The 18,920-nt window shown below is 35.0% G+C and overlaps 1 protein-coding gene across 18 annotated transcripts in view; it reads left to right on the top strand.

The window, feature by feature from the left end:
* The window catches only part of ROBO2 (roundabout guidance receptor 2), a 1,656,458-nt gene that overhangs the window by 1,542,999 nt on the left and 94,539 nt on the right, over positions 1-18,920 (top strand). For all 18 annotated transcript variants that reach the window (XM_074333484.1, XM_074333465.1, XM_074333474.1 and 15 more), the window contains 2 exons: positions 11,913-12,037; positions 16,548-16,719. In XM_074333484.1, coding sequence (XP_074189585.1) covers positions 11,913-12,037; positions 16,548-16,719 — 297 coding nt within the window. The remainder of the gene's footprint in view (positions 1-11,912; positions 12,038-16,547; positions 16,720-18,920) is intronic.

Below are 18,920 nucleotides of genomic sequence, written 5' to 3'. Positions count from 1 at the left end.
TATCTGGCCTAAAATAGTTTGAGGTTAATATTAAGAGATTTCACTGGCTGTTTCCGAACAGAAATAACATTAACATTCTAGTAATACCTTCTAAGAAAGTAAACATTTTTTCCTTTTATGAGTTATAGTAGTTTGTAGACAGAAAGGTATATGATATATGTATATATCAGAGATATTGTGATGTATACATTATAATATATATTTTACATTATGTATAACTGTGTATATATTATGTATACAGATATATACAACATATGTGTATATATCTTTGTGTATATATACAGATATACATACTGTAAAACATTCATTATGATGTGCTTTACACCTAAATATTGTATGCATGACATTTGAATGACTGCACTACTTATTTAAACATATTGTGTCACTCCAGGGAATAGTGTATAATTAGATTCATTAAAAAATGAACAACCAAATTAAATTAAATTTTGAGTTAAAATATATCGCATTGCCTTTTTAAATCTCTCTCATGGCAAACATTGCTTCCCAGATTTATTGAGGATATCATTTTCATCTGCCCTACAAAACTATTAGCTCTTTGTCAGTAAATACATTGTTGTATTTATCTTTCTCCTGCCTGTAGGTCTAGCATAACACTTACATGTGGTAGGGGGATGTCAAATGTTGGTGCAGTTAATTGATACACACATATGCATACATAGGTAATAGTTGCCTAGAAAATGTTTATGCAAGCAGCTTTAAATAGTGCTATAAAAAGATTAAGCAACATTAATGGAAACAGGCCAATCACATAGTACCCATTCTGTTAGTAAGAGATAAAATACAACAAAAAAAGGCACTAATGAGTTAGGATGGTGCCTTACTAAGCGTGTAATTAATGTTATTAAGAAACATTGCAGTTGCATATTAAAATTCCGTTAACTAAGCAACCCTTCAGCATCAGTACATTTGTTTCTTGGTTGCAAGTTTTTTGTTTTTGTTTTTTTTTCCTGATTGGCATCTTCATGCAATTTTTTTTTCTCAAAAAATGAGATAATGGGATGTGATCAGGCTTCGTGGTTTAGCTGGAGTGCTGACATGACAGTTCTGGCAAGTTGACAGGTTAAGTGAGTGGAAATGGATGTCTTGTCTCACCGTTTACTTGAAGAGCCATTTTTAATCTATAGATTTTCCTTCCTTACCCCCAGACTTACATCCTCCCCTCTACCTCAATATGAGAAGTCTAGTTTTCCCAATTTAGCATTGGGAAAGAATTTTTCACCACTCTTTGAACTAGTCTCCTTCTGCTGGTGAAAAAGTGAAATTTTTATAAAAACAGTAATATAGGTATTACTTTGTATAATAATTTATTAGATTTATATTAATAGTGTTTTTCTTGAGAACAGTTCCTTAAAGGAAACAAACTTTATGTATTACATTATAATAAATAATCATAATTTATATTAAATTTAATTATAAATTATATTTCTTATTACATTATTATTATAGTATTTTAGTAAGGAAAGAAAGTAGAAAAGCAAAGCTACTACTAGTAAAGGACAAAATAATATGGAAAAATGTGATTTATAATTCAAAGTCTGTTTAAAATTTTGACAAATTTTCTAAGGAGTTCTCAACTTACAACTTTTGTAAAATTTAAAAGTTCTATAAAATTTACACATTGATGCTCAAACTGGTTACCTAGTTACATGATTTTCCGTGTTTACCTATAATTTAAGTGAAATCTGTTTCAATAATCTGAAATATAATAAAGTTTAAAACAGGGGTGTCCAAACTTTTTTCAATGGTTTTCACCAAGGGCCATATGCGGTAAAATACACAAACAGCCAGGCCACTCACTTGAGGTGAAGTATGTATTGCCTCACCTGATTTATTTAAGTAAACTAAACATATTTTTGGAATTTGCTGCGGGCCAATTAACAATGGATTGCGAGCCGCAGTTGTCCCGTGGGCCGCAGTTTGGACACCCCTGGTTTAAAATGATCTGTGTACATATCCAACTTAATTACTTTATGAGTTAACTATTACATTTATTGTAATACAGAAATATTTAATACCATTAGAGGATTTACTTGGACTCGCTAAAGCTAATAAAGACCATTTACATGGAAATACATGATTTCACTAATATAATCCTTCAGTTTAGGAAGCACACTGACCTGGACTGCCAAAAGTGGCAATGAAGCTAGGTGAGGGTAATGGTGCAACACTGCAGTATGGAAAACTCGTATCTTTAACATAATGCACATAGTTTTCCCTCTGTGAGGAACAACCCCACCGCCCACCCTCCTCTTTTACCTCAAACAATTTCTCACACTCTCTTTTTCTCTCTTAATGCTTTCCCCAACTGTTGGGAACAGACTGAGTCAAGTTACTCTCATTTGATGGGACGTCATCCTGTATTACAACATTTATTATGTTCTTCTTGTTGTATCATGCTCGATTGTTTTCATGTGAGTGTCCTCTGGTAGGCAGTAAGTTCCAGAAGACAGAGATTTTAGTACCATCAGAACTGGACACAAAAATCAGCACATTTTTGCTTAAAATAATTAGTAGTAGTATGAGTTAAAGTGCCAACCAGTATCTGAATTCATTTGTAGCACAAATTTATTACTGTGATGTTTTCCAGTATTGCTTTTGGTCATAAATAAGTTAAGGCCAATTACAAAATGGCTACATGGGTATAGCTGTTTACTATAAAAGTGTTCTTATGCACTTGCCTATGAGATACAAAAATGCAACACAGTTTGAACTAAATGAGATTGATCTTTTCAAAGTCATTCTATACACTCTATAATAGTAGAAGCATTTCATTCTGATATTTACATCATTCCTTTTGAGATAGGAGCATATTATGTGTGACTATAAATTAAAGAAAATGGTTTTAACTACTATCACAAAATACACACATACTTTTGTGTGTCTGTGTCACACTTACCACCAAAACTCAGTACGTTTGATCCCTCCTTGGAATCGCTTTCGCAGTTAGTATATATGTCAACTTAGAAGGTCACATATATTTTATAACCTCATTATGTAATACATTTGACTAACATCATGGCCTTCTTTAGTCATTAGATTTTGAATAGCTATGAGTTACTTTTAGTTTAGGTATTATATGAACTCTCAAAATTAGTCTTCTCACAATCAAAAAATTTCATAAAACTGGTTAAAAATGTAGAGTAATTGCTGCATAATTGCAATGCATCTCTACTCATATGATGATTGAGTGCAATTTGTTTATGTGAGACCTCTCATTGGTAGAGAGTCGAAAGCGAAGTCTGAAAGATGGAGAAGCTAAAGATTGTGATTCACTGTAGTCATTCTATTTTCTCTGACCACTTACTTTACTTTCCATATTAATGAAAGCAGTTAACCATTTAGAGCTTTCTCTGGTTCATTTCAACATTGAAAAAGCAATTATTGTTGAAAGAAATGGTATAGATATTGATTTTTATCATGGAAAAAGGATTCTTAATATTAACTGAAAGTAAGGTTCTGGCTGAGAAAAAAACATATCACTTATCTGGAAGAGCTGTTACTATGGACTCAGTAAGAAAATGGTTAATTGGAAAGGTAGGTAATGTAGCAATTTCAACATTTATTCTCCTTGAAAATAGTGACAAATAATATGTGATTAAACTGGCTTTATAAAAATGAGCATTTTAAATCATATATTCCTAAATTGTTTTCCATTATAAATGTATTGCTTAATCTGAGACAAATTATTTGTTAATAGCTTCAAATCAAATATTTTATGATATTATGCATTTCCAATATTATTAACAGACACTCTTTTGAAATCAAGTGAAGTGTTAAATAGTAAAAATTAAATAGAATTAAATAAGTTGAAGAAACAATCATTTATCAATTAGAAGCCAACCTGTTCTGATTATAAATTAAGTAAACATCTCTTACTTTGACGCTGTATTGCATTTTAATGAAGTGACTTCTGGTTTCTGTTTCTTTTTGGTGGAGTAAGCCTATTTACTAATTTTCTGTAGGACTTTCTAGAATTGGTTGTTACGCAATGCTTATATTTTTCCATATTATTTTTGTCACTATGGGATGGTGACTACTCACTTATAGTCTTTGGGTCACAAATTTTCAATTTAGTGTAGGGGGACTTCTGTACAGAGGGATATATCAGAATCAGTTAGATTTTTTTCAAATGACGTATTTTTTTTGTCATCCCTCCACCTAAATTACTACAATAGTGAGCCACTATCACTGGTGGAAATGTGTCATATCTGTCCACTGTGAAGAGATGAAAAAAACACACAGAGTATTTACTTTAGATCAAGAATTATTTTTTTTATTTTTATTTCCCATTCCAAGGCATTCATTCAGTGCTGAGTATTTGGGGCTTTTCCAGGCCAAATGAAAGCGCCATTTCAGTACGAAGTGGTAGGTAGCACTGCATACCAGTGAGAGCTTTCTACTTGTGAAACCAGAGGCCAAGGAGTCCAAGGCTCGTGCTGCCTGTGCCACTCAGCCAATACACCCACACAGGAGCTGGGCCGTAGACCAAGCGTTTATTATCAGAGCACCTGTGATCTGCAAAGGCAGTGGATTAACACCTCCGAAAACTGCCTTACATTCTCAGAACAGCCTGGGATATTTAAAGGAAAATCTGGGCATTCCTCCAGAGACTACGTGATGGTTCCAGGGGTCTGCATGGAAGCTTCCCTCAGGTGACGTGACTCTCCATCTTGGTCATCAACCCAGGAGCAGTGGTGACAGAAACCTGGAAAGAATACTAAGCCATAGAGATTGTGATCAGTAAGCATGGATGTATTGTGATCGTAAGCAAGGTCTGTTGTGATCAGTAAGCAAGGGATATTATGATCATAAGCAAGCACAAGTTTCAGGGTAATTATTTAAAGCAAGTGTCATGCGGGGGACCCTGCTCGCTGCGCCATTTGTCGTGCGGGGCGACCTGCGGGGTCTCTGCTCCCGCTCCCCATACAAGAACGCAGGATATGGTGAGGCCAAAAAGGAACACCCACGGAGCCATAGATGGGGGAGTCATACCACTATATTCTCTCTGGCGGCACTATACTCTCACTGGAGGCTGGATCCACACTGTCCGCAAACCGCCATCCACACTTGCCAGCCCAGCCGCCATCTTCTTGCTAGCCCCCGTTCTTCCTCTCTTCTCTCTTTTTCTCTCTCTCTGCTAGCATAGCCACAGCAGTTATATTAGTGGCCAATGGCTCACTGGTTACAGCTGACGGCCCACTAGCCACAGCTGATGGCCATCCAATCACATTGATGGCCATTTACTACCTGAGCCAGCACCTTTCTATGTGAGGCCGAGAGCCTGGAAACTTCTTTCTGGGGCTCTGCCCCCACAGCAAGGAACTGGACAGGGGATGTTTCAAGCTCAAACCGCAAGGAGGGGTTTTTCCAATTGTTAAGCCATAGGGCAAGGAGATTGCAAGGCAGGGACATTTCAAGGCCCCTTTTCTGGGGGTCCCAACCGGACCCTGTTTCACTTGAACTAAGGAAGCAAGATACATAGACAGAGGTAAAAAATAGAGAAACAAGGCAATGGAAACAAGATCAAGTACCTTTAAGTAGGAAGAACACAAGAAAAGTATAACAATAGCGTGTGTTCAGTTAATTGCTATGGACAATCAGATCAAAGGGGAATAGACATCAATGTGGGTTAATGGCAAGAACAAGCAAATACATATGTGAGCGACTGAAAGGAGACTGGCCTGCTGAAATGCTGAAGCTAGTTTGGGGACAAGTGAGTACCAGGATGGTAAAATCTTGAGCCAGTTGGTGGAAGTCAAATTGCTACACTGAGGACAATATTTTGCAAGCACAGCAATGACAAGCAATAGAAAAGGAACTGTAGGCTTTTGAAGAATTATTTGTAAAAAGTATACTTAACAAAGGTTGCACTTACAGGTAGTACAGAAAGAACAAGATCATAGATTTTATGATCTTTATGCTATTTTAATATGAAAGCAATTATTCAGGAACAACATAATGCTATGATTTTAACATTATACAATATTGAAAAGCATACCATATAATTTCACCCTTCTTTTTGGGAATAGACACAACAAATTCTCAGTCAGATCATGGTTTGAAGTGAACCGAATTGCTGTAGCAGCTAGCTAGCTCAGTGTTTAAGAGGTCCAGCTATGGCAGCATATGAACCTGAAGTCACACCTGTCTTCCAAACTATTGCTTTAATCTTTAAACACCCTGTGTACCCCTTATAAGATTCAGTTTACATCAGAATGGTCTTCACATCAGAATGGTAGTAGTTAAGACAAAGGGCTCTTTGAATATTATATAAGGTAATGCCTGAGGATTGTTTAACACACTCCCAGGCACTTAGTATGCACTCAATTAATGTTAATTATTGTTGTTGCATTAAGCAGTTTTTGACTCAGCAAATCTTTCACACAAGCAGATGATGGAAAAGTGTACTTTCTAAACAAGCTTATAGAATATATTAGAATTTAACAAGCAAAACATATTAAATAACAAAAATGTTATTTTCTACTTGAGTTTAAGAAACAAAGTTCAGAATGTTTGTTATTACAAAACAAGAAGCTTATTCACTCAGGCACAAAAATTATACCCAAACAAAGAGAGCCGCTGAGTGTGCCTGTAATCGCCTTGTCACAATTAATGTATGCGACCCCTGCCTGACTGGCTCCACATTCATGCCTGCCATAGAAAGTCATATTTTCCTGAAAAGAACAATTCTGAACATGATGTGATTAACCTTTAGGGTCCTGCATCCCCTCATCTCCAAGCCCACCTCATGCGTGGCCTGTGCTTTCTACTCATGTTCAGCTACCTGATTTCCATATCACCCACTCACTCTCACCAGCGGACATTAGCATAACAGAGCTGTAGTGTGACTTTGAAGGCAGCTTAGGCTGAACGCAATATCAAAGCATCATTTAGCAGAAATCAAATCTCATTTACGGGGCATTGTATTTCAATTCTCAAAAACAGTTTCAAGGGAACAGTACCAGACCGCTAATTTTAATTGACCTTTTTATATCTGGGTGCACTTCCTTGGAAATCACACGACATCCTTATAGAGCTGTTGTTTCTAACTTGTGTCGATTGAATACTGAATGTACCACTGTTTTCTTCATCTCATTTCTTCTTATAGCTGCAGCAATAAGATATAATCACTTAACAGATTAAGCAAGTAGCTTATTGCATCATAGCTACAAAAGATTTGTCTAACGTTTTTGGGTTTTAGAGAGGATATAAATACATATTTTATAGTCTTTTGTCTTTGAAATATATAAGAGAATTTCCATTTCTATAACTAGCATATTCTTCTGGAGTTTATAACTCAACCTCTTTAATTTACGTTGCATTTAAATGTATGTTTTGAATTGTCATCTTGAGGACCTGATCACGTTTTTTTACATATACATATATTTCACGAGAGACATCACAGAAAATTCGTTTTCTCTATGGCACGCTTTGTGCTGTTGTGCAGTGTAGATACAATGCCCCCTCTCTGCCTGCTCCCTCCCACTGGTGCCATCCGCTAAGGACTGTCTTTTCAAACTGTTTTCCCTGCCACCGGGCAGAAATACTGGAACTGGGAAGTGTTCTCAGAAGAATTATTGATGTCGTTTTTTTCATTTTAAAACCTCAAAAATAAATTCCTTCAGCTGATATCCCTTCTCCCTTCACAGAAGATTGCAATATAGATCTTTGGCAGAGAGAGCCTACAGAAGTACAGACGGTGATCGATACAATTTATTTTGGTGGTCCAACTTCAGATGACGATAGGAAAGGATGGACATTTTCAGAGATTTGAATACTCTTTCAATCTTTTGCTTTGATAAATGCTTTAATGTTCTTTTTAGTTTTTTTAATTTATTATTATTATTATTTTAATGGTAAGGTGATTCCAGTCTCAGGGAGATTAGTCTGACTTCAGTTCTGGTAACAGGAAACTATTTGGTACATGAGAAATGCAGTGTATTTATAACTTGGAATAAAAGTACAATATAAATAAGCATCACATGAAAGACTATTTCATAGCATGATTAAACCAAATGCAGACAGCGTATTGTTCGAGGTCTTTAAAAATTTAGCATTGGGTAAAAACTCAAGAAATGATCATTTCATGCTGTTTTTAATTATATCATTAGTGGCAAATACTAGATTATGATGTTGCAGAATTCCTTTGCCCTTTACGAGTTCTGAAGAAATGTTCTTTTCAGTTACTGTTATGAATAGCAATTCTCAACTGAACTTATTGCCCCACCTTGCTGTGGTTTTCCAGCCGTTTCTCCTTTAGAAAGAGGATTCTTTCTAAAACACAAATCTTATGTTATATTTGTTGCATAAACATCTTTGAACAGAATTCCATTCTTTTCAGGCAAAATTTAAGCTCGGTTAACATCAGTTATCTAGCTCTACCCATGTCACTTCTGTATCCCTGATTTTATTCTTAAAATCATGTACACCCCCCTAACACATCGAGTTCCACGGGCCTGGTGTCTGTTTCTCTGTGTTCCATGAGAGCTTTCTCGTCTTCATCCATTGAACTCTTAGTCGTATATCAGAACGTAACCGAAGTGTGGCTATCTGTCCTCTTCTTTCCTCATCCCTGATCTAGTTTCCTGCCTTTCCACACTTTCTTCCCCAGTGCTCTCTGCATTTTCTATTATTATAAAAATCATAGTCTACTGTATTTGTTTTTATTTATTTTCTTAGAAGTCTCCACCATAGACCAGATCAACTTTTTATCTGGCTTTCCATCCTCTGCACCAAGCAGACTGTCTCATAATTTGTAGTTAATCAATATATTTTGAATGAGTAAATGGATGAATCGTATCTTTTCAGAAAAGTAGACACATCGATGTGGTCATTTGCCAGTTCTTATTTTGGGGACTGTGTTTTAGCAGCTGTGTTAAAATTGTAGGATCTGGATTCCAAAAGCATTTTGCAAAATCACTCATCTGCGATAAATTTTTTAAACACTTGAAAAAGCAAATTCAAAGAATTTATGTGAAGTAATTTAAATTACTTCTGGCCCAAAGCAGTACAAATGAACTAATAAGCTGAATATGTGACTTTTATTAAAGACTGTTAGCTGATTTTAACTAAATTGACTTTTGATTTTTGATAATGAGATAGAAACTAAATTACTCAATACTTATTGCTTAGTTTCCCTATTGTCATTAAACTTGGCTTTCATAGGGTTACTAAGAAATAAAGACTATACATTGAAGTTTTAACTTTTCCTTAATAGATATAATTTTTCTTGGTTAGTACAGATGATAGAGACCAATCTGAAATCTTTGTTGGTATAAATAACTGGAGATTTCACATCTCTACTGAAAAATGGGCACTGCAGTGTTTTAAGAGTTGTTCCTAAAGTAGTTTTGTAACATTGATTTAAAATATCACTCTTATTAGAAAACATGGAAACAAGCAAACAAAAAAAATCAATGTATCTGCTGATTCATTGGAATTGTGTAGAAATAACAAGAAGACTGTAAAAAGCAAGTAATCTCCTGAAAATGCAAGACAACATAAACCACAATCTGTTCAAATAGATCCATAAATCTGAGTTCTCCATCCTGTTAAACTGAGTCTTCTGTTATCTATAGTTATAGAAGAAAATCTCACTTAGTAGATTTATTCCTTCTGTCCCTGGGGTGTGTGTTGAATGTGTTGAATTAGGAGACAGTATAATGGAACATCAGAAAATAAGTCACTACAAATCTCAGTGATTTTTTTTTTTTAATGCTGCTGCTGTTTCTATGCTAGCATTCTTGTAAAAATGAGTGATTGGCTGCATATTTGAGGCTACCCTCCATTTTCTCCATTATTGGACCTGTACTCATATACTCCTGAAGGATTGAAAGAATTCCGGGTAAAGGCCTTTCTTTACTGAATGTCGCTTGTTGTTAGACTTCTTTCGAGTTCAAATTTTAGGACCGTTGCCATGTACACCAAATTCTAAAAACTAGAGTTGATTTAATTTTTTTTTCTTGGTCTTACATTTTCTTGCATGAGCAATGAGTTAGAGTGGAAACAGATGATTAGCAAAGCCATGAAATAAATCAACATGCTGTTTTCCTTCAACAAGGGTGGTTTTGGTAGGAAGAAGACGTCCTTGGGAAAACTTCCACTTTTACTGTGTACAGTCATTCACTTTTTTTCTCTTTACAATTAGCCCCCAATTTAAATCAGGACTTTCTTAGGATTTTTACCCACATTCTGTTATTTTCTTTTCTATTGGAGTGAATTGCATCAAGGCCTCATTATCTTCACCTGCACCATTTTGCTAGTCTTCCAACCAGACTCCCTACTTTGTTGACTAAGCCACCTTCCTCCCAAGCTGTACTACATTCATCAGATGGTTAAAGCTTCCACATTTTTTGCTTTGTGTCTATTACTCCTCAGTTCAGAAAGAGTCAGAATGAAAACCCCAGTTTGGCTTCTAGGGATATTCTTAGCCTGCATCCACATCTCTCTTTTGTAGCCAATGATGTTAACACAATTGGGACCCTCTATTCCTGTGTGATTGCACATTGTCCACTAGATGCGTTTTTGCTTCCTATTCTTTACTCAGTGAAGTCTTTGTTTGGAATGTATTCATTTCTCCACTTATGGAAATGCCACGCTTTCCGCAAAATCCCTGTAAGGTGTGCTTCCTACATAAAGTCTTTCACAGCTAAGAGAACATAATGGGACCCCTCTCTCTTGGAGTCTTATCACATTTATTATATGTTTTATAAATAAGTGCTCCTCCGCTGTGCTCTGAGAGCACCTTCATCCTAGAATTTACCATAGTCTTAGACAATTGTTTCCTTAGAAAGTTTTGCTGTTGTTGTTACCATATGTTTTGTACTTTCCATTAGACTATGAGATCCCTGGTGGCTGCATGATCAATGCTTTTTATCTGTATATCTTTAGGGCCTAGTAGGGGAACATAGTCATTATCTGACTAATGCTTATTTATCTAAATGAAAGGAATTAAATAGAATCAACCACTTTCATACATTTCTTTATATTATTTCCCCTCGTATGTAATCCCCATCTCTTCCATTCTTCAATGTCTTCAACACTTCAACTTCAGTTCTGGAATATAAACATTTTTGAGAATAGAGATCAAATTTATGCCTTCTGGTATCCCCGTGCCTAGTACAGTGTCTTGTAAATATTACAAACACAATCAGTATTTGTCAGTAGATTGATTTCACAGGAAGGAGATGTTTGAGTAATGGAGTGATTCTTTTCTATCTTTATTTATTCAAAACACAAAACCAAATTGGAAAACCATGTTTTTCCTTAGAAAGCAAAATAAGTCAGACAGAAAAAGTCGAGAATGATATGACTTCACTCATATGATATAACTGAAAGCAACAAAGGAACAAGACACACAAACAAAGAAACAAAAAGTCATAGACACAGACAACAGTTTAATGGTTACCAGAAGGTAAGGGGGGAGGGGATGGTAGATGAGGGTAAAGGGGATCCAATCTATGGTCATGGAAGGAGAACTGACTCTGGGTGGTGGACTTACACCAATGTGATATAGAGATGATGTATTATACAAATGTAAACTTGAAACCTATATAATTTCACTAACCATTATCACCACCAATAAATGCAATTTTAAAAAAGAATATTATGAAAACTATATTTTTCTATGCAACTATATGGGCTATGAGACTACAATGAACATTTAAAACGTTTCTACTAATAAATATACTTCTTTCCTCACCTGTGATAGAGTGCTCTTTTCCTCTCCCCATTGTGTCTTGAGAAATGCTTAAAAATTAATCAAAAACTGTCGCCTCTGTCTGGCACTGAGCAATATACCTAGTACCAGATTTTCCCTTTGATATATTTTTTTTTTTTATTTTTATGTCAATGGTTTATATTTACACACTTTCTTTCCTTTTAAATTATAGCTCCTCCACAGTTTGTGGTTAGGCCAAGAGATCAGATTGTTGCTCAAGGTCGAACAGTGACATTTCCCTGTGAAACCAAAGGAAACCCACAGCCAGCTGTTTTTTGGCAAAAGGAAGGCAGCCAGGTGAGTGTCAGCCTCAACTGCTGTTCTGAAATCTCTGAACTCCCCCTGTCTCTGGTGCGCCCCAAAGTTTGCCTTACCTTTCTTGTTATCAATGTTGAATTTATTTTATTTCTAAAAAAGAAACCAATTAATTCTAAAATAAGTAGGAGGCAGATGTTCTAATATAGCATTCTTTATTTTTTAGTGTTAATTTTCTAAAAACCTGTGTCTTATATAGCATAAATACAATTCTGTGTAACTAAATTATCTTTAAAAATCTAACCAAAACCTCTGCAGCTACTTAAAATCCGTGAACAGAGAGTAATTTTGCTTTCTTGCACTGAGCTACGTTTGGATGATAAAGTGACTCAGACACATAAAGCACTTCGAACATCCTGGGCACATAGAAAACACTCCAAATATATTTCATTATTAAATGGACTAGAAACCAATTTCAATATCCTTTCCTAGATAGAGTGTATAAATAACTTTTCTTTATCATTATGTTAAGCATGCTTCCATTTAAGAGTGAGAGAAATATTTACTTCCATCGTGCTTTCTGAATTCCTTCGTAGTGGGGTTGCACAGGAAATAACACATCATATACCAGAAGGAACCAACACTGGTTTGATCTTTCCTCTTCCTTGGTTTGTCCCCTCTTGGCAATATGTCTTCTCAGACAGTCTGCTGAAAGTCTTGGATACAGTACTTTTCTCCATTAAGACTCGATCTAAACTTGGACAAACACTTAGTCTCTAGGTTCTGAGGCTATGAATGAAACTTCCAATTTAAGCCAGAACAGAAATTGTGTTCTTGGTCTAAGAATTTATTTGTGTCTTTCTGAGGGACCTAGAGATACTTTTGTTCTAGATGTTCCAGAACCATCCGAGGAGGCGTGTAGTTCTCAGGAAGATACCTGTTGGTACTCCTCCTCAACACCCTCTGTTGTTAGTCCAATTTCTGGAAGAATTTCCTGGGGAATAATGGAAACCATGATTAAAAGTCTCAGGAAATCTAAAAATTTAGCCAGAAATTTTGGGAATGTCTTAGACTTTACAAAGAGAACCTGTTGATCAGAACTCATATGTGATTATCTGGGTAGAGAGGCAGCAGAAAGTTTCCCTCAGTCATCATCTTTAATTGTTGCAAGTTCCTATATATCCCTGTACTCCCGCAAGCTAGCAATTTTAACAACTCAATATGGATGAGCAAATTGTCTATTCCTTTCCTCAATGTTGCTTTTTGGAGTCGCTTCCCCTATGATTTGGGGAATAAAAAGGTGGTGATGAGATGATGAGGTAAAGTGCTGGCCACTGCCTTACCCCACCTCAGAAGTGTTCCAGGCCTTAATTCTCATTTTTTTTTTTATTTTCAGTTAGGAACTATAAAATAGGTTCCTACTCATAGAGTGCCTTGATTCTTTACTTAAAACTGGCTATCGGATGAAAACATCACAAACTCTAAAGTGAGTGTAAAGCAACATGACATAGTTATAACACACTTGTGCGCATACACACACACACACCCCAAATCCTGAAAAAGGAAAGAATTCTAAAGTCATTTCCCTCTCGTGATTGTACAATCTATGTAGCACTATTTATCTTCACTGAAATTCATTTTGTTAATCTAAAATATGAGGATAATACATTTTACTTCACATGAGTTATGAAGATTTCATGATTAAGTTAGTTTATATGCAAATGTGTATTACACATTTATGAAGGTCAACAAGGTGCTGTTTCTAGCATCTAGTTAGAAATGGGGATAATGCCGCATGCAACTGCCTCCCATTGTATCTTGGCTGAAGCAGCAGGTGTATGCTTCTGCTCAGGTTAAGGCTACCAGGGCCTGACCTGAGGCCTCCCTCTGCTGACCAGCTCTGAGGAGAGGCTCAGTCACACTCTGGCCACCTCTGCCCAGACCCCCATGTGCCTGAGAAGGCGGTGACGGGTGAACCCCTAAGAGCCTTGGGAGATTGGCCTGATTCTGCCTCCTGCATGTAGCTCCCTCCCTCCACCCATATGGGAGCTGTGGTCCATAAATGTTACTCCCACAAGTTGCTGATAGTAAATATAATGATATAGATATTTGTTTATAAATGATATAAGTCAAATGATGTAAAGCAATTGGATTGTTGCAAATTTACACTTTGAATCTATATATTGAGTCAAATCCCTTTATAACATGCCTTGTTATTACATAGATACAGCTATCTCATGTGTCAATTACATGCCCTAAAATAGCTCCAGGTTGATATAAGATGTTGCATAAAATGCGTCTTGGTCCTGTGGCCCAATAAACATGATGTTTAAATATGCTACAATGTATTTTAATGGCTTTTAAAGAAGAAATGATGAAATAACACTAAAGTATGTGTTTTCCTGTTATTTGACAAAGTGGTTTATAATTCCAGAGATATTAATCTCTGGAAAAAATTTTCCCATTAGGTAATTTGATTTGATTATAACTTTAGGTCTTTTTTTTTTTTCCTTCACCTATCTTCCTCACATCAGACGGGGTGGGGGAGAGAGAATGTGAATGAGAACAAAAGAGAAGTGCTTGTAAATTTACAAATCATGAATTGAGGTCTTAGGAAAAATAAATTGGTCTTACTCTCTCCAGTATCCAATTGTTACAGTGATCTATGACTATCCATCAGTAGAGAGAGTTAAGAGCCTGGACTTAATGGTCCATATTCCTCAATATGTGCTGATAATGCCAATTAGCACTAATAGGATACCCAGGCACTTCAAGGTAAGAAGAGCTCTGTAAAATTCCTGGGTTTTACTTGCAGTCCATTTTCTTTTGCCTATGTCATACAAGCAAGGAATAGAGATGATGGGTTTACCTCAATCATATGCCATTTTCCATGTCAACGAATCATTTAGAAGCTGGGCTGATATTACACTGTTGAGGAAGAGATCCCAGAGAGAATTAAGCCCATCTGATGTATTAGTGCTATGTAAATTAGTATTATAATGGCTAATTGTAGGAAAGTGCACACTTTGAGTTATTGTATCATTTTCAAGTGGCTTTAAAATTTAGACCCTTCTCTTTCAGATGGTTTATTTCAGTAATATAGTTGGATTCCACAGGAGAATTAGCTTGTTCTGAAATTATGTTTCATATGTATAAAAATACCTAGGCTTATACAGGAATGCAAATTTTATAAAAGGGCAGTAACATTTTGAAATTATATCCCTGACATGCTAGCAAACATCACTTCTTTTAGAAAGGATTTAACAACATGGTAATGTTTATGTAAAGTGGGCTTATAGTGTCACACTCGAATCTAATAAAGTGGACATCCATCATGTTGCAATAAAGAGAAGAGTTTCTAATTAAAGTAGGACATCATTCTCAGGATTAAAGTCATTTAGCGTAATTGAAAAGTGTTAATACCCTATTCTATCCTCTTTCATTGGTATTACTTCAAGGGTAAAAAACATTTTAAGGTGAAAATGTGTCTTATGCCTTTAATTGAGTGTTATTACCTCCTGATTGTAACGTATTGAAACTGTTTAATTACAAACCTGGAAAATTAATTACTATATGGAGAAACAGATCCCAGAGGATTATAATGTTCCGTTTTGTAAATAAATACAACATAAAAATTGATACTTCCTTATTCATAATCCAACTTGGAAACACATCTCAATATGATTTATTATACCCAAATGTTTGGTTTTTTTTCAATGAACAACAGTAAAGCAAATAGGTCATCCAAGTTAATATCACTGCTCTCATATAAGAACTTAAAAAAATTATGGTTAAGCTATTTTACCTAATATGAGATATATAGTAAACTAAAGTAACTTTTTAAAAGAAAGTATTATTATGAAATTCTTTAGGATTACATACACACTTAAGAAACATTCTGCATATTTTTATTTTCAATGATTTGCTTAATCTTGCTTAGACTGTAGCATTTCTTCATATCTCATTTCAAAGCTGTTATGACCTGCAGAAACTGTGCAGCAGAAGTAGATTCGGCTGTTTCTGTGTCAGTCTCATCACACACTTTTGAACACTTTTAGGAGAAATTCAGTTAATTACATCAAATATCCAAAATGATCAGCTGAATGTATAGTGTGCATTTTTTAGTAATAATGTAGCTTATAAAACACATACATTGGTAATATTACATTTCAAATTCTTATAACGTCTGATGAGTTGAATCAGATAAACATTACTATGCCCCTTTTACAGGGGACGAAACCATATTTCAAAGATATTAAGTAACTAGCAGGAAGTCAGGGAAAGAGTAAATGGTTAAGATCCGTATTTTTCAGATGATTGTTCCTTCAACTAGAGCAGGCTGATTTCTTAGAGCATATTATATCTTCATGATTTGGTAAAAGTTTCCCAGTGAAACTCACTGTATGGCATTTAATAATTTCAGCACCATATATTTTTAAATCTTTTTTTTTCCTTTTTCCAAACATATTCCATAATTGCCATAGATGTTGTTAATGTAGTTTTCCTTCCCAGTGGGAAAAGAATATTGATGAGATTGTGTTTGCTTCCACAGAATCTGCTTTTCCCAAACCAACCCCAGCAACCCAACAGTAGATGTTCTGTGTCGCCAACTGGAGACCTCACGATTACCAACATTCAGCGTTCGGACGCGGGTTACTACATCTGCCAGGCCCTTACTGTGGCAGGAAGCATTTTGGCAAAAGCCCAATTGGAAGTTACAGACGGTGCGATATTATTAGATTTGTTTTATGAAAATAATAATTTTTATTTCAAGATCAATGGTATCCATGTGAAATTTTCTGATTTGTTAGCTATTTAAATTAATGCTTATCTTCTTAGGTAAGATAGCATTTTAATGGAATTTAATTCTCCTTGATTTAGTACCATTTATTTTCCCAAAGAAGAACATCCAAGACAATCTATTTATTCCTTAAAATCTTAAAAATTCTTTAAAAAATACGTTATTTTAAAGAAATGACATTAAACTCAGTATATAAACATGTTTTCTGTATATTTTATTTAGTCTTATGAAGACATGATTGCTTCTAATACATATCAATAATTTTATTTTCCTAGAAGAGAAAGAGATAGCATCTTTAAGATTATCAGTGGAAACAGAGATGAGTTTTCAGTTCACTAATCACATTATGACATTCTATGACTTTTTAATTATATATTCACTAAATTACACTAATTAAACACCTTCCAAACTACTGATGGATGCTCAAATTATTATTTTTTTATTTGCACGTGTGTACGACAAATCTTAACTGAGGCACCTACATTCATAATGAAAGTTGAAAAAGATGTAATGCTTTTCATAAGCTGATTTTTTTTTCCCCCAAGAGCTTATCACAACTGACAGGTAGGGAGTTTTAGATCTTTCGTGAACCTCTGAGCATGAATGTAAACCTTATTGTTTGATGTCTTAAATTAACAATTTTCTCTTGCTTTCCTATGTTTGTGAGGTTTGTGGGTTTTTTTTTTTCTTTTTTTCTTTCTGTTTTTTTTTTTGGTGTTTTTTTTTCCCCTGACACTGTGATTCTGAGATAAAAGAGCATTGGTCTGTGACCTCTCTGATTCTCTTCTTTTTCTGTTGGTAGAACTGGATGTGCTTTCATACAATTCACGTTTACATGTAGATTAAAAAGTCATTTAAAATTAATAGAAAGGCAATATTTTTTAATGTCTGTTCATGGCATTGCTTGACTCAGTGCCATGTCAGGAATGGGAATAAATAGAACACACAAACATTGGCAGCTGTGGAACTGACAGAAGCCAGGCTCAATGGTGGCAGTGCTGAGAAGTTCTTCCTTTAGATGTACAAGATCTTTGATCCTTCATACCTCTGTATTTCTTTAAAAGAAATAAAATATAATTATTAATCCTTTTTAAGTTCTTATGTTTTCTAGTATTAGCAAAAATCTCCGAGTACATATACTTGGGAAATAAGATATTCTGGCCAAAGCTTTAGTTGTATTTCATTCTATTATGAAACGTTCCAAACATAACGCTTAAAATCTCTACTATAATCTATCTAGTTATAGTATTTTACAAAAGACAGACTCTAAATATTCTAAATGAGGGAAAAGGCAAACCGTATTTGTAGACACAAAATTTATGAATTACAAGACCTGATTTATCATATCACTGATAGTTCATGAAACAGGTGGGTATTCAGAATCGTGTCTTATATAACAGAAAGGAAAACTTTATGTTAGTTGATAACAATCTCACAAAACAATAGGTAATCTAGCTTCATTTCTGAGGTCAAAATTAAGAGAGTGATTAAACAATTTTAAATCTGATGACTGAGATCGCTCTGGACATTTTTTTACAACTGGCCAGAATATTAATTACTACACTGATTTTTACTTAAGTAAGCAATCACAAAATCAAGATCCTTTTGCAAAAATGTTGAATGAAGCCTACAGAGTTATTGATTTTGCCATTAAAGAAATCTAGTTTCAAGACCTAAACATATATATACATTTGCAATTATAAATAACTCTGACTCCAAATATCAACTTGCCACACTGGCTGAAGACTTCATCTTCTATTCAGTGTTTTGGATTTTTCAGATTGCTTAACAATTTAAAGTACGTGACCTATCATTTTCATTTTAACATTTTTTTCATATGATCCAGAGCAATTTACTGCCAATTGAAATTCCAGTGCAGTGTGAAGTCATGTGCCGTGTTCTGAGAAACAAGCAAATCAGCTATAGCAATGTTACTGTTGTTACATTTTTTGCACGTAAACTCCTTTCTCAGAAGTATTTTTAACTTAAGTGTTCATATAAGATGAGATTGCTAATGGGGATGAAAGCTGCTGTTGAGTAATATTTTTACTGATTATAGATTGAGCTATAATGCATCAATATACTTGAGTTTCAAGATATCCTTTTAAAAGGCCTTCTCATTAA

This window comes from Rhinolophus sinicus, linkage group LG01 (assembly GCF_036562045.2).
Source record: "Rhinolophus sinicus isolate RSC01 linkage group LG01, ASM3656204v1, whole genome shotgun sequence".
Classification (NCBI taxonomy): domain Eukaryota; kingdom Metazoa; phylum Chordata; class Mammalia; order Chiroptera; family Rhinolophidae; genus Rhinolophus; species Rhinolophus sinicus.
Note: the sequence above shows the minus strand (reverse complement) of the source record. Positions and strands in the feature narration are given on the sequence as shown.